General features: G+C 37.7%; 1 protein-coding gene across 1 annotated transcript in view; it reads left to right on the plus strand.

The window, feature by feature from the left end:
* The window catches only part of LOC102586221 (ethanolamine-phosphate cytidylyltransferase), a 23,028-nt gene extending 7,417 nt beyond the window's left edge, over positions 1 to 15,611 (plus strand). The window contains exons 6-10 of the mRNA XM_006362264.2: positions 3,606 to 3,726; positions 11,824 to 11,889; positions 11,976 to 12,098; positions 14,827 to 14,917; positions 15,246 to 15,611. Of these exons, the coding sequence (XP_006362326.1) occupies positions 3,606 to 3,726; positions 11,824 to 11,889; positions 11,976 to 12,098; positions 14,827 to 14,898 (382 nt within the window). The 3' untranslated portion in view covers positions 14,899 to 14,917; positions 15,246 to 15,611. The remainder of the gene's footprint in view (positions 1 to 3,605; positions 3,727 to 11,823; positions 11,890 to 11,975; positions 12,099 to 14,826; positions 14,918 to 15,245) is intronic.
* The last annotated feature ends 295 nt before the right edge of the window (positions 15,612 to 15,906 follow it).

Genomic DNA, 15,906 nt, shown 5'->3' on the forward strand with positions numbered 1-15,906 from the left:
CTTATGATACATGGAGAACTGAATCAAGAGCCAAGCAGAATTAAAGGGGAAATTGTTGAATATTATAAAAGGTTGTATAAGGAATCATCTCAGTGGAGACCTGAGTACATAAATGTGCAATGTCCTGTCCTAACAGAAGAAGATAATCAAGCTCTACAAAGCAACTTTGAGGAAAGTGAAGTGCTGAGATGTCTGAAGTTATGTGCTGTTGACAAAGCAGCAGGTCCAGATGGTTTTACTATGGGGTTTTTTATTAAATGTTGGGATGTGGTAAAGCAAGACATCATGGACACCTTTCAAAACTTCTATGAACATGAAGTTTTTGAGAAGAGTTTCAATGCAACTTTTATAGCTCTTATACCCAAAAAGAAAGGTGCCAAGGAGTTGCGGGACTTCAGGCCAATTAGTCTAATTGGTAGCATCTACAAACTTATCTCCAAAGTTCTTACTGAGAGGCTGAAAAGGGTGGTGGACAAGTTGGTAGACTCACAACAAATGGCTTTTGTTAAAGGGAGACAGATAATGGATGCAGTTTTGATTGCAAATGAAGCAGTTGACTCCAGAAATAACCAAAAGAAGCCAGGTGTCCTTTGTAAGTTGGATATAGAGAAAGCTTATGACCATGTTAGCTGGAAATACTTAATGAAGATGTTGAACTTGATAGGTTTTGGGCAGAAATGGTTGAATTGGATAAAGTTTTGCATATCAACGGTAAGATTCTCAGTACTCATCAATGGTAACCCTGCAGGTTTCTTTCAAACCCAAAGGGGTCTCAGACAAGGGACCTTTTTTATTCCTGATCACTATGGAGGGTTTAAACAGCATGATAAAAACTGCAAACTTGAGAGGCTGGATAAGGGGTTTTGATGTGGCCAGAGAAGGTACTGAGAGACTAGAAGTCACACACTTGCAATATGCAGATGATACCTTGATTTTCTGCGATGCTGAGGAAGAACAACTGAAGTATCTAAGGGTGATTCTGGTCTTATTTGAAGGTATTTCTGGTTTGCATATCAATTGGAGGAAGAGTATGATGTATCCTATAAATGAAGTAAACAACATGAGTTGTTTAGCATCAATTCTGGGTGGTGAAATAGGAGTTCTGCCTACTATATACTTGGGAATGCCTTTGGGGGCCAAATCCAAGTCCATAGACATATGGAATAGTGTGATTGAGAAGTGTGAGAAGAAATTGGCCAAGTGGAAGTCTCAGTACTTATCAAAGGGGGGTAGACTGACCCTTATTAACTCAGTACTTGATGCTTTGCCAACCTATATGATGTCCCTGTTTCCTATCCCACCAGGGGTCATTAAGAGGTTGGATCGTATCAGGAGGAATTTTTTGTGGCAAGGCAACAAAGAAAAGAAAAGTTTTCATTTGGTTAAATGGGAAGAAGTCATGACAAGCAAGGAAAATGGAGGTCTAGGAATAAAGAATTTGAAATTGCAAAGCAAGGCTCTTAGTATGAAGTGGTTGTGGAAGTATGCAAACAACAACCAGATGCTATGGAGGAAAGTAATTGGAGCTAAATATGAAGAAGAGGACAACTGGATAACTAAAGATGTAACCACTCCTTATGGTGTTAGCCTCTGGAGGTCCATCAGAAGCTTGTGGAATGAAGTTAAAAGTAACTCAAAGGCAAAAGTAATGGATGGGAATAAGACCAGATTTTGGAAGGACATTTGGCATGAGAAAGGCAACATGGAAGATCTCTTTCCAGACATCTACAACCTAATCATGTTTCAACAAAGTACTATAGCAGATCTTTGGTCACCACAAGGATGGAATTTCATTTTCAGAAGAAACCTTAATGATTGGGAAATAGTGAGAGTTGCTGAATTTTTAAACACTGTGAACACTTTCACTGGACTACAGCCAGGTGAGGATAAATTGTGGTGGACAGGAGATGACAAGGGAGTGTTCAAAGTCAACAAATCCTACAAGTTGATGGATCAGACAGATCAACAGTGCTCAAGTTGGCCTTGGAAGCAAATATGGAAGAGCAGAATCCCTCACAAAGTCTCCTTTTTTGTCTGGTCAATGGCTAAGGAAGCAGTCCTTACACAGGACAATGTTATGAAGAGGGGGAGAACCCTGTGTTCTAGGTGCTTCCTATGTGGTGAAACATCTGAGACTGTTAACCATCTATTTTTACATTGCAAGTACACCCATCATCTGTGGAGAATATTCCTAAGCCTCAAAGGCATCTCCTGGACAATGCCCAGGAAGGTGGCTGAGGCATTACTATGCTGGGAGGAAGCAGGTGTACATGCTAAGGACAGAGGTAGATGGAGAATTATCCCGGGGGCTATCTGGTGGGCTGTTTGGAAAGAAAGGAATTCAAGATGTTTTGAGAGCATAGAGAACAATGTGCAGAAAGTTAAACTAAACTGCATTTTACTTTTGGTCTTTTGGTGTAATCATTATACTCTAATGACACTGTCTCTATTATTGATGTGTTAGACTCAATTTAGACGTAGAGAAGTGAAATCAGGAGTACACTTGTATATAAGGTTACAGTACGACCCATGTACTGTTTTGTGATATAATACAAAGTTACCAAGTTCAAAAAAAAATGCTCATTGTCTATTTTCTTGAGAATATATTTACTTTCTAATATGATGTTACCTTCTCAGTTTTTTTTTAAAAAAATGTACTTTCTATATGATGGACTATGGTTTTAGAGCTGATGTCTCGAGGAAATAGAGACATGTGCTTTATGTTACTATCTTTTGTGTTTATTTCTATCTTGTTGAAATTCTTTTAGTCTAAAAGAATAAGGAGATGGGAGGAATATAACTGCATATAGCTAATAGAAGAGGAAAAGAAGACAAAAGCTTGGGGATGTGGGACCCTTCGGGGTGGCCCAGTGGTTTGGGCTTGGGACTTCCATGTTGGAGGTCTCAAGTTCGAAACCCCTTGCCAGCGAAAGCAAGGAGTTTGCCTTCTGGGTCGAGCTCGTCGCACCAGGCTTGCCTAGTGCGGGTTACCTCTCCTATGTGATTTGCAAGCTATTGCATAGGAGCGGAGTTTTTACCCTGTGCGCATCCAAAGGGTAGCGGCTGCGGGTTTTCTTTGTCATCAAAAAAAAAAAAGCTTGGGGATGTGGGGGGTGGGTGTGGTGGAGAGAGAGACCCAACAGTGAAGATTAGTTTATTTTTTTAATTTCTTTTTGAAATAGGCAACTTTGTATTCTATCACAAAACAGTACATGGGTTGTACTGAAACCATACATACAGATGTCTCCTTTTCCACTGTTTTCAGTCTATATTGAGTCTAAAGCATCGATTACTGATACAGTGTCATTGGAGTATAATTGATTTTTATTTTTTTATTTTTGCATTGTTATGAAAACTCTAAGATTGTACTTCAAATAGGGACTCTGGATACTTTGATAGCTAGAAAATGCTGAATTAATTGTGCTTATCTACGGTCAGTAGTTGAGGTTTTTGTGGAGAAAATAGCTTGTTACCTGTCTGTTTCTTCTCCTCTTAGCATGTTTACTATCTGGGAGCTCAATTTATCTTTGTCACAACGAAGTATGGTTAGTTAGTTGCAAGTTTAGTCAAAGATCTCATCTTCCATTCTGTATTGTCTTTTACAGTGCCAATAGAGGTGGACACCGTCCAATTATGAATCTTCATGAAAGGAGCCTAAGTGTTTTGGCTTGTCGCTATGCTGATGAAGTGATTATTGGTGCTCCAGGGGAGGTGTCAAAAGATATGGTAATCTCTACTCATATGAACACTTCTCTGAAAATCATTTGTAACATTCTTATTACTATTATTACTCGTCCACTCCAGTGATTTCCTACGATCTCTTTATTGACGGTGGTCCAAGCGCAAGGATGCTAAAAGCAGAGAGAAAACTTCACAACATTTTTATTATTACGTCTCTAATCTTTGGAGCTAAACAGTAATGACATTAATGAAATTATCATTAACACTTGCATGAACCTTCTGCATGTTATTTATGAATACAAGATCACTTATGACTTCTCTTAATTTTTATGGAAATCAGATTGATGATATCTGCTATATTAGTTATCTTTTTCCAGATTATGGCTTAATGACTGATGGTGATATGACATGTTCTCTACGACTCTACGTAGTGGCGGTGTTTCTCTTGTAGTGTCTTACTTAGTGTTTCCTGACAGATATCAGATTAAACTCAGGTCGTATCTTTATTTCTGCATATAACAGCACCATGAACCCAAAATCATCGGCCTTAAGCTTTTCAGTTTTGACTTTTAGAAATATCCTCGCGTGGACCGAATCAGGCCCATACTCAAGCGCAGGCGTGTTGAAGACATGATTGAATTTAAAAAAATGTGTCCTTTCTAACAGCTTAAGCTTTTAGATTATATGGTCACACAATTGAACGTTAGCATTAGAGATGAACCTATCATTGTTGTGTTTCCTAATGTTGGGACCCTATGTTATTATCCACTCTCCAAATGTCCAGTCCTGAGCGTGAGGTAGAGAGTGTTATGAGTGTCCCACATTCGTTGAGAAAATGAGTTGTCACCTTGATAGTCTTTGGCAAAAATATGAAGTGAAAAAAAGTAATGATATTCAAAAAGAAAAAACTCACAGGCACGATTCCCAAGTTATGACCTAGACCCATCCTAATCTCCCCCTTGTGGTGGTCCTTCTGATCACTGGGAATCACCATCCTCACCCCTTTCCTTCTCTTAAACCTTTCTCCACTCCAATGGAGGACTGTATTTACTTTGTGATAGGAGTAAATCTTTCGATCTCGAGAAAATCAAAGGAGCGAGCTGGTGAATGGTACGAATGGACTGAAAGAAGCAAAAACACCATCACAAGAACTTCTTTCAACAAGAAATCTATGATCTGGATCACTCAGGTCATGCGAGAAGCTTCAAAGATGAAAGTAAATGTGGTTAGGAGGTGGAAGAAAATAGAGCCTCTCAGAAATCTACTGTGCAAGAAACTTCAACAAATACGATAGATACATTAGTTTGACAAACATAAGGGGTAGGAGAGGCCCGTTATCATCATTTCGGAGATGACTTTTAACTCAGGATGGGACAATATAGCGGACAAAATGGGGAGATTCCTTTCTAGTCATATAATGGAGGAAAACAGAATAAAGCAGAGGCTAGTGGATAGTAATAACCCTTTTGCAGAGGCTGTGAGGAGCTTTAAATAGTCAAACAGGAAATGGGTTGGAGATTTAGATAATGACCAACATTAATGAAGGAGGAGGAAATCATTATCATTAATGATACCTCGAACATCCAAAATGAAGTCCTACAAAGAAGCTTAGTTGAAAATTTCGAAGAAATGAATATGTTGATGCCAACCCCGTCGGAGGTGAGGAGATGGGCAAGTAAGATTTGGAGGCAAAATCATGGTCTGAATATTTATGAGACGGGGTCTGGAAAGTTCTTGTTCAAGTTTGCGACAAGAATCACAGCGGAACAGGTGATTGGAGGCAATTGGGTCTGGAACAACTCAAAAATCTGGCTGGATTGGTGGACTCCAACGATAGTGGCCACAAATTGGAAGACTAGACCGAACTCGACCTGGACTTGGGCCGTAGGTCTTCCACTGCATCTCCGGTCGCAAACAACTTTCAAAGACATCGGAGACTTCTGTGGGAGTTGGATCATAACAGAGGAAGAGACACAACTAAGAAACCACCTTAAATGGGCAAGAAGCAGAGTTGAAGGCGGTAGGTTTTTCCTCTTATTTGCCATGTTTAACCTATGGAAAATAATTTTGTTAGTATTTTCCTCCTCCAACCAGAGAGCCCTCGATTTTTGTCTCAGATTATTTCCTGGCTATTGCCATCATTGTTATTCCCCTTTTTCCTCCTTTTTCATTTTTACCTGTTTCAACTCCTTCTCCCATCTACACCTTTTAAGTCCCTTAGTTTGTTCATCAACTCTCTTGTTTCCATATCTATTGGTCCACATTCTTCTTTGTTCTATACATCAAAATCTCCTTTCAATGACTTCATATTTTCTGCCAGACACACAAGACACACAATCAGAAGAAATTTTCTTTGGCAAGGTAATGGGGAAGGGGTTAAGAAATTTCACTTGGTTAAGTGGGATGCTGTTATTTCCAACAAAAAAGAGGGAGGTTTGGGAATTAAGAATTTGAAAGCCACAATAAGAGCCTTCTGCTAAAATGGCTCTGGAGACTAGCAATAGATGATCAGAGCTTATGGAAGGACACTATCTTTGCAAGATATGGAAAGGAAGGATCATGGACTACTAAGGATGTTAATACTCCTTATAGTGTGGGTCTATGGAGAACTATTAGAAATCAGTGGCCAAGAATTTGGAGCAACTCTATGATTAATGTGGGAAAAGGGAGTATAACCTTGTTTTGGAATGGTATATGGATGGGACAAACACCTTTGAGACAACAGTTCCCAGACATTTATATTCTCAATCAGCAGAAAATGGCTACAATTGTAGAAGTCAGAAATGAACAAGGATGGAACCTGATTTTTAGAAGGTTCCTCAATGACTGGGAAGTGGAGAGAATGGCTTAGTTCTATAATACCTTGGAACAAGCCAAGAACCTCACTTGTGAGGATGACAAATTGACATGGAAGCTGGAGAGAGATGGCAAGTTCAAGGTGAAATCAGCCTACAAATTACTAGACATTTCAACTGAAACCAAGGAGTTGTGGCCTTGGAAGATGATCTGGAAAGGGAAGATACCACATAAGGTGGCTTACTTCACATGGCTTTTCCAAGACAATCTGTTCTGACTCGAGATAACTTAATGAAAAGAGGAAAGGACTTATGCTCCAGATGTTTTTTGTGAATTTGAGACGGAGACAATAAACCATCTTTTTTGCATTGTAAAGTGACTGAGAAACTATGGAAGTATTTCATTAACGTGAGAGGTATCACATGGACCATGCCTAGAAATACTGCAGAAGTCCTAGCATGTTGGAATAGAGATGGAAATCAGTCAGGACACAAGGAGAGATGGAAGATTGTCCATCCTTCATCTGGTGGACAATATGGAGTGAGAGAAATCAGAGATGTTTTGAGAACAAGAGCATCCCTTTCCAAAGCATTAAAGTGAATTGTTTAGTGACCTTTTACTTTTGGTGTATCCATTCTATTCCCAAGGATCCGGGGGACATCACCCTATTCTTAGATAGTTTATGAGGGAGATAGGTGTTTAGATTCTTTTTGGTAAACCCTCTATACTTTTGATGTAATTACTACAGGAGTTCACTATTGGTGTACTTCTATGTTTATAATACCAGTTAACTTTCTCAAAAAAAAAATAAAAATATTTCTGCCAGACAAAATGTTCGCTTTCCATCTCCCTGAGATCTAATAGTTAATAGCTGCTTGACTTTGTCATCATATCCTTGAGGTCTGCAACTTTGAACCATATTGTCGAACCCAAAAGTGTTTCTTGTGCAATCCTACATAATAAGACTATGATCTAACGTTCTTCATAAAATAAATAAAACTATGATATTAAGTTCGGAAAGTGGGATTTAATTCAAGTTAGAAATCATTTCCTCTTATTGGGTGTAATCAAGAGCTTGTTTGGCCTCAACTTTGATTTGATTCCTCTTTAGTTCACCTGCACTTTGCACCTCTCAAAGAAAGGCCAAGAAGGTGGTTATTTTTGAGCTCCGAGAACTCCTCATAACTGTCGACACAATTCTGCACCTGTTCTTTCCTGTAAATCTTATGGTGTTAAAATTCTATCCTCCATACCCGTGGTATGTGCCACCATTGCACTTGACAACTCTTCCAGAAACCTCATTTGATTCTCCCCATTGGCTCTTACACTTCCTAACCCCAAATCTACTCCACCTTTATTTCCCTTAAATCTTGGCACTTATAAGTGCTTGCCTTTTCCCACATCCTCTTTTTCCAATTCATCTCATCCTACTGTAGTTAAGACCCTTCCAATATTCTCCCTTGCCAGAAGTATCCCATATCTTACTCATCTCTCTATTTACTCCTCACTATTTTATTTTTCCTCCGTTTCTTTTATGTGTCTTGAAAGCATATCAAGTCCGTTCCACATTCTATGAGACTTGCCTATTTGATTGTCGTTCTATTTGGTCATTCATCCGCTGAATATTCATCGATGAATTTCTGGCATATTCTTCTTCTCCTTGCCTCTTCTACTCTCTTCCCTGGACTAATTTTCTTTTTTTGAGAAGATAACGATTTGTGTTATAAACCAGTACTTATGTAGTACTGAAATCCCCTTTACAAAAAAGTATGAAAATCTAGGAACAGAAACAGCAAGCCTAGCATGATTCTAATACTTCTAGGATTGCTTCTGCATCTATAGGGAACACTTTGTACACCAAAAATATAATAACACAATACAATCTGTTTTGATCATTTGTAGGGATCTGCATTTGCTTTCATCTTTTTCTCTCTTTCCTTTCTTTCCTCCCTTTCTATGCATTTGCTTCTTTTGCTCTTTTTTCCAATAGCAATAAGAATGTCTGTCACCTTGTCTTTGTTCCCCTTATATAAGAGACCCTGACAAATCTTCCAAAACTCCAATGGAATTTCCCCCTATCCATTCAGTTATCCTTCTTTCCTTATCAGTGTTGGCTTGAGGTTATAATTACATTCCTTCCTTCATTAGTTCTCTCACACTATGTGTCCTCCCCCTCACCCCTTCTCTTCTTCCTTGCACTAAGTTCATTTTCTGCTTCTTTTGGCATGGTCGGGGACTGATTTACAGGATTCCTTCTGTTGTACTGAGGTTCGCCCCCCCAAAGTTTGGTGCCACATGTTGAGCCAAAATGATTCTGAATCTGGGTTGAAGGCTATGTTGCTCAGAACTTTCAAAATTTTCCTGTTTTTGAAATTGGTAAGTTTGTATTCCTTTGCATTAACGGCATGCTGGCTACCTCCAAAAAATTACACATAATAGAAACTAATTACAGTAATCCTATGAAGTCAAACTAACTGAACTTCCTCTTTTAGACAATGTTCTTTACACCAAAAACATAAAGGAGCGATGACCTTCCACTAATCTTCTGTATGGTGCTCTTTGCCTTCAAAAATCTTTTCATTTCTTTCCTTCCAAATGTTCCACCAAATACTTACAGGCAGGTACTGTTTTTCACCAAATCTTCTGGCTCTTGCTACCTCCCTCCTAATCCAACAACTTAAAAGACAGCAGTATGGTCTGGCATAGACCAGTTCACTTTAGCCAAATTGATGAATAACACCTACACTTGTGCTTTAACTGTACAATGTAGGAAAAAGGTGGTTGATTGTCTCCAAAGCCTCCTTACATAATGAGAACCTTGAAGCAATGTAGATTCCCCTTTTTCTGTAGTGCTTTCAGACAAGCTCTTCTGACTACTAGCCAGATGAAGCTTTCACCTTAGTTGATGCCACTCTTTCATACAAGATTTCTAGGTTCCTGTTAACCTCCGTATTACTTCACTTAGCCCCCTATGTACACCCTATTTACTGAGAACAGTCCATCCCGGTGGTGTTTCCATATTAAATCCTAGGAAACCACTGATTATTGTCAACAGATCTGCTACCCTTGCTATTTCCCAATCATTTAACAACCTTCTGAAAGCTAAATTCCATCCCCGAGGGGACCAAATCTCCCCTACTTTGACTTCAGGATTGGTGCATATTGAAAATAGTCCAGGAAATAAAGCCTGCAATGCCCCCTGTCCACTCCAGTTCTCCTTCCAAAATAAGATCTTGTCACCCCTGCCCACCTTGTAATTTGAATTTTACCTTCAAAGGCCAATGCTGACCAGAAAGCTCTAATGGTCCTCCATACCCCCAAGCCAAAAGTATCTGTAACAATATTTGTGCACCATTGTTTAGCTTGGCCCTGTTTATGTTGGATTAATTCTTTCCACAAAGTCTCGTTATATCTCCATAACCATTTCATAAGTAGACTTTTATTCTTCAACTTTCAGTTTTTGACCCCCAAACCTCCATACACTCTGCTTTGCTGAATTGATTCCCATTTCACCAAGTTAAATCCTTTGCGCACTTCATTTCCTTGCCACAGTAAATTCCTACTCAAACTGTCCAAACTCCAAAGTCTTGACCACCTTGCTAGGAATAGGAAATAAAGACATCACATATGTAGGCAAAGTGTGTAACATTGAGTTGATCATCTCTCTTCCTTTTTCTCTTTATGGTCATCTCTTTATACTTTGATTTCTGTGAAAGGCCCAATTCAAAATTCTTCTTGTGCACCCATTTTAGTCCAGCATGATTTGGGTGTGGGATCCACACTGGATTTGGCGACTTTTCAATCTAACTTGGGTGCTTTGACTACGCCCATAAACAAGAAGTATAGGTTGATTGGATATTTGATTTGATTTTGGGATTAAGTCATATAAATATTCACATAAAGCACCAGAACTTGTGCTAGTATACGAGATAACTAATGAATAAAATATTAAGTGCTGACAAAAAAATTAATATTTACCTGTTATAATTTAACAACTTCAATTAATTGTCGAAATATATACTTATGTATATTGTCATATACCTTTATTAGTTGTATCTTAACACCCTTATTCATACTCCTATATTTCTGTTCTTTATATATAGGTGATGATGAACACGGTTTTTATATCCGTACCCGTGTTGGGTGCCCACACCCATATCTGAGAACATAGGTCGAAGGTCATTGTTGTAGGTCACTGGTGGAAAAATTTTCTGGCCTTTCTCTAGTTTTCCAGCTATCGAAGGCTTTCACCTCACGTTAGTCTGGTTTTCCAGGTGTTGATGCATGTCGTTGGAAGTTCTTTTCCAGCCAAAATCCTTTTTCCGACAACTGAAGATCTTCCCTTGTCACTTGAGATTGTCGGTTCTGGATATTCACACCTTAACGTCTGGATTTTGGTCTGTTGATGTCACCGCTCACCATTAGCTTTGCCATCGACTATCTGCCTGTCCCAGTCTTGGTCAATCCTTTCCGGTGTTGGTAGGGCCTCGAAAGGTCTGTGTGGGACTGAATTTTTGATCTTGTGAAAATAAAAGCTGGATGAAATGAAAAAATGAAAGCTGAATAATTCTGTAGTTTTAAGATCTCTTTCTTGTTATGTGGATATGCCATAGTCTTAGAGGTCCTTTCATGTATATGTTTTGTTTGACCAAAAGGTTGGTTTTGTATATGTTAGGAAACAAAGATCTTTCAAACATATGTCATTGAGATTCTTTTCTTTTCATTGCCTTTGAAAGTGTAGTAGAATTAATTTTGTCCTTGATAGATACTGGTCCTCTGTAGCAAAAAGTCAAGACTCTTAATATTCTTTGCCTATTTGGCTGGCTTAAATGGTATGGGAGGCCCTCAGATCCCACAGTTTTCAGTTCTCCCGTTGCTTGGGTAATTTAGTACTTTGTCTTTCTCCTCTTATAAGTAACTTCGTTTGTAATTTGCTTTGCTCAAAAGAGTTTAGATTCTAGTTGTTGTAATTATCCTAATAATGGGCTAACTTGCTCCACCTTGTTGGAAAACATATATAAAAGTTAGGTTCATCTTACTTCATCTCTTCTCCCCAAAAGGAAAATTATTACATTGTTGTCTGTTGACTGTCATACATATTTTTTTTTCATAATTCATATTTTATTAGAGGAAATTTCACTACTTTTTGCATTGTTTCCATAGGATCTCTATTGATCAGAAAATTTCCTTTTGGAGATTAAGAAATTTAATGTTTTTACTTTTTACCTAAACTGTAATTAGAAACCAAATGATTTCCTCTCATTCTTGAGTTGATCTCATAGAGTATATCATGTTATTCCTCATTTATCGTGTACTGACTTTTTCTACAATTGGACACTTATGCAGATAACAACATTTAATATCTCTTTAGTTGTTCATGGAACAGTAGCCGAGGACAACGATTTTCAGAAGGTACTCTATGGTTACATGTGGTCTTTTACGAGAATATTAGGCTACAAGGTCCTTTTGTTTGTTGACCATGATGCTTTATATTTCAGGAGACGGGTAACCCATATGCTGTACCAATTAGCATGGGCATTTTTCAAGTATTGGATAGTCCTTTAGATATTACAACAAGCACAATAATAAGGAGAATTGTGTCAAATCATGAGGCTTATCAGGTTACTTCACCTCCAATATGTACTTGTTTAGTTTCTTTTACATTCATTTGAACAAGGATTTCTCAACATCATCTTTGGAAATTTTTGTAACAAGTACTAAATAGTGACACAAAGCAAAGGTGCAGCCTATGCGATAAAGCCGATAATGTAGACAGGGGCGGCTCAACGTAATCGGAGGCCTAAAGCAAAATCTTAATTAAAGGCCTAAAATCTAAATAAACTTCACATGCATTTATTTAAAATTTGTTTTTCTTACATTTTTAAATGCAAAGTATTACTTAATATTTTTTTATATATAAATGATTTATTCAATTTCTTTTTCAATTATTAGTTTTAAATAAGATTTATCAATTCAACGTTGAAAATATAATTTTACTCGGGCAATCATTATATGAATTGTTAACATAGTTCTACAAGTAATAAGTTGACAGATTTCAAATAAGTATAAGAGTTAGAACCATAGCTTTGATGAAGTTGATAATTTGGTTACCCCACATTTTACTATGGTTGTTGTAATGCTTGAAAGTCTAAGAAGAAAAGAATTTACAATTCACTTTGTTAAATACTTTTCAACTATTAATTGATATTTTTGACAGAATATTACTCTAACTTATCAAAAATTATATAAAAAAAAAAGAGTGTAAAAGGAGTTAAAAAGAATAAAGTAATGTGAGTATTAGTGGAGAGAGTGTAAGAAATAAAACAATATTTTCTTGATTTCTTCTATTTGAATGAGGTTGAAGAGAATAAAATAATAATTTTAAATTTATACTTTTTATCATAAATAATTAATATTTTTTCTATAAAAAATTAACACATAATTTATTCTTGATAAAAAATTGAGGCCCCCTAAAATTGGGGGCCTAAGGCCAATGCCTTATTAAAGTATGCATAGAGCCGGCCCTGAATGTAGAGCTAAACTGCAACTTAACTGCAAAATTATAAAAATCACTCAAGAATTCAATATAAGTATAATATTAAGCAAATATTTCAATTCTTAGATTAAAATTACAGCAGCAGAACAACAATGAAGCTAAAGAACAGAGAAAAAGTTGCAGCAGCAGAATGGGGAAAAAGACAGCAGAACATACAAAATAATTGCAGTGTGTCTAAGAATTGAAGAAAATAGAAAAGTAGAAGAGAAAAAAGAGTAACCCAGCTCCAGTAGTACAATAGAGTACGTAGCAGTAGAGGTAAAAGAGAAAAGAAGAAGCAAAGAACTTACCTTCAAGAGTTGAAGCATATGAAGAAGACACAAGAACAACAATGAAATCATAATTCACAGCAGTCACATACTTTTACAATATTTTTAATATACCCTAATATCGCTTAAGTGCACGCATCACACTTTTATTGCTCAAGTCGCTTCTCGCTTTTCAACTAAAAGTGTGTCTTTCTCCATGGTCAAATGAAAAGCGAAAGGCCTGTGCTGTGTCTCGCTTCTAGTTGAAAAGCAATGGAAGTGCACGCCTTTGACTCATCCCCATACAATATAGCTTGTCTAAGCTCAAACTCGGGTGCATGTGTCTGATATGGGTGTGGATCTAGAGGTCGATCCTTCATGATTTAAATTCTAAGATTTCGGGGGTATGAATCTAGATACGGGTGCGGGGATTGGCTAAAAATAATTCAAATATCTAAAATAGAGTTATTATGCTTGAATTATGAGACATTATACAAGGTGTTTTTTTTTTTTTGATAACCGAGAAATCCGTCTGTGACTCGCCCTTTGGACCAATCACAACCTTCTAAACTCGGTGGATAATGGGCCCGCCCCTCTACCCTTCTCTACTTAAATATCAGGCTTCGCTTTGCATGGTGTGGGGCTTGAACCTGCGACCTAAGCCACAAATCCTCCACCTTTTGCCACTTGAGCTAGGCCTTGGGGGCAAATTATACAAGGTATTTCAAGGAGAAAATATCGATCAAGAAGGAAATCCGAGAAGAAGATAAAAGGAAAAGGACTAATAGAGAAATTTCTACATACAAGCTATTCCATTTTCTTCCATTTCACCTTAGTTTTTGTTTTTATTACATAAATCATTGTATCTGTCCTGAATTTCTGTCGAAGTACCCAAAATCAATTGATCAAATCTGGTACGAATCCCACACCCACACCCATGTCACGTTGACATGGGTGCGACACCGAAATGAAGAGTCAGAGCAACTTAATTGGTAACCTCTCTTTTGTAGAACATATTGTGTGAGACAAACCCTTTTAGGGACAAGCCAGGTGAAGCATTGCTACCTTGTAGGATGCAAGAGTTTTCCAAATTTGAGTCCAAGGCCATTGAGTAATCTGGTTTTCATTGCTGAACAGTGCATAGTAGAAGGATCTAACAGAGAAAAGTCCTCTAGTTTGCATTTTCCAATTAAGGCAGTCGTCCTCGTTGGACTAGCCTTGAAAGGAATTAAGTATCTTGAGGAAATCAACGATTCTTTTCAACTCCCAGTCATTGAAGTTTCTTCTTAATGTCAAGTTCCCTGTTTTTTTTGTCTGACATTATATGATGGTGTCATCCTTCTGTAACTACCTGTTTAGATGCTTGATGAAATTTAAAATCCTGCGAAATTCAAGTTTGGTGCTGAATAGTTTGATCATATCCTCCCTCAGCCATTATGCAATTCTGTCCATTTGTTTGAATGCTTGTTTTGAGGCACTGGCCCTGTTTGCTTGGTTGAATCGGAACATGTATGTGATGGATCTAACTATGACTTATATCTGCAGAAACGAAATGAGAAGAAAGCAGCTAGTGAGAAGAGGTACTACGAGGGAAAAAGTTACGTCTCTGGTGATTAGTTGACATTACAGAATCAAGGTAGCAGTCTGTTTATGACGTCAATTCTTCTTAACGGCAGAAGATCCCTTAGGTTGTGTGTTTGGAGTTGATTTGGAGATAAAATAAAGAATTGAGAATATCTGATCTTATTATCTACAATATATGCATGTCTTTACTCATGTCACTACGGTTTGTTTTGGCATTGTAATGAATTTCATTAAGGGGTTCCCTCCCTCCCCTCTGTTCCATCACTCTTGGCGAAAAACACTACTTCTGTTCAATCTTGAAATTACTTTAATTCCTCGAATCTTTGTGTTTTTCCGTCAATACTATGAAAATGAATTGTCATTATGTTGTGTATTTGCAGATGATAAATTGGTGTGAGGCAAGAAGCTGCTTCAGAAGATGCAACTTGTACACCCCCCACCCTCTTTATTTATTATTTTTATTTTTATGCCTTTTGTTCTTCAACCTTTTTAGGAGGCCCCCGCGTCAAACTGCACGTTAGTGCACATGACGTTCTCTAGTTAAACAGAAGTAATTCTTTGACCAAAAACATAAGAAGTAGATAGTGAGAAATAATGTATCATCATGACACATCTGAGGCTCCCGTACAGCAAGTGGACTACTTTCTCCATTATTATTATTACTAGTACTAGCATTTTTCTTTCGTCGTTTTTGTATGAACCATATGTATGTCATGCTAATGAAATGCGGAATTTGTACTTGTGAAGTTGTAAATGCGTCCGTCCACATTACATCTGGTATTCTGGTTGCACAAAGGGAGGGCCCTTCAGGGTTGTACTATGAAAAATTTATGTTATTCCCTTATATCGATGAAGGTTCGTTTTTTTGGTGAAGCTTGTTAGAACTGATTGCAGATGCCCCCTACCCAGTTTGAGTACTCTGAGATGAAAAATCAACTAGGAGAAGTTGGGTTGGTAGCTTCTTTTACTAATACATTGGCTACCATGTGAGCAAGGAATTCTTTATGATAGTTAAAGGTAAGTTTTAAGAGAGAAGTACAT

This window comes from Solanum tuberosum, unplaced genomic scaffold (assembly GCF_000226075.1).
Source record: "Solanum tuberosum cultivar DM 1-3 516 R44 unplaced genomic scaffold, SolTub_3.0 scf00385, whole genome shotgun sequence".
Classification (NCBI taxonomy): domain Eukaryota; kingdom Viridiplantae; phylum Streptophyta; class Magnoliopsida; order Solanales; family Solanaceae; genus Solanum; species Solanum tuberosum.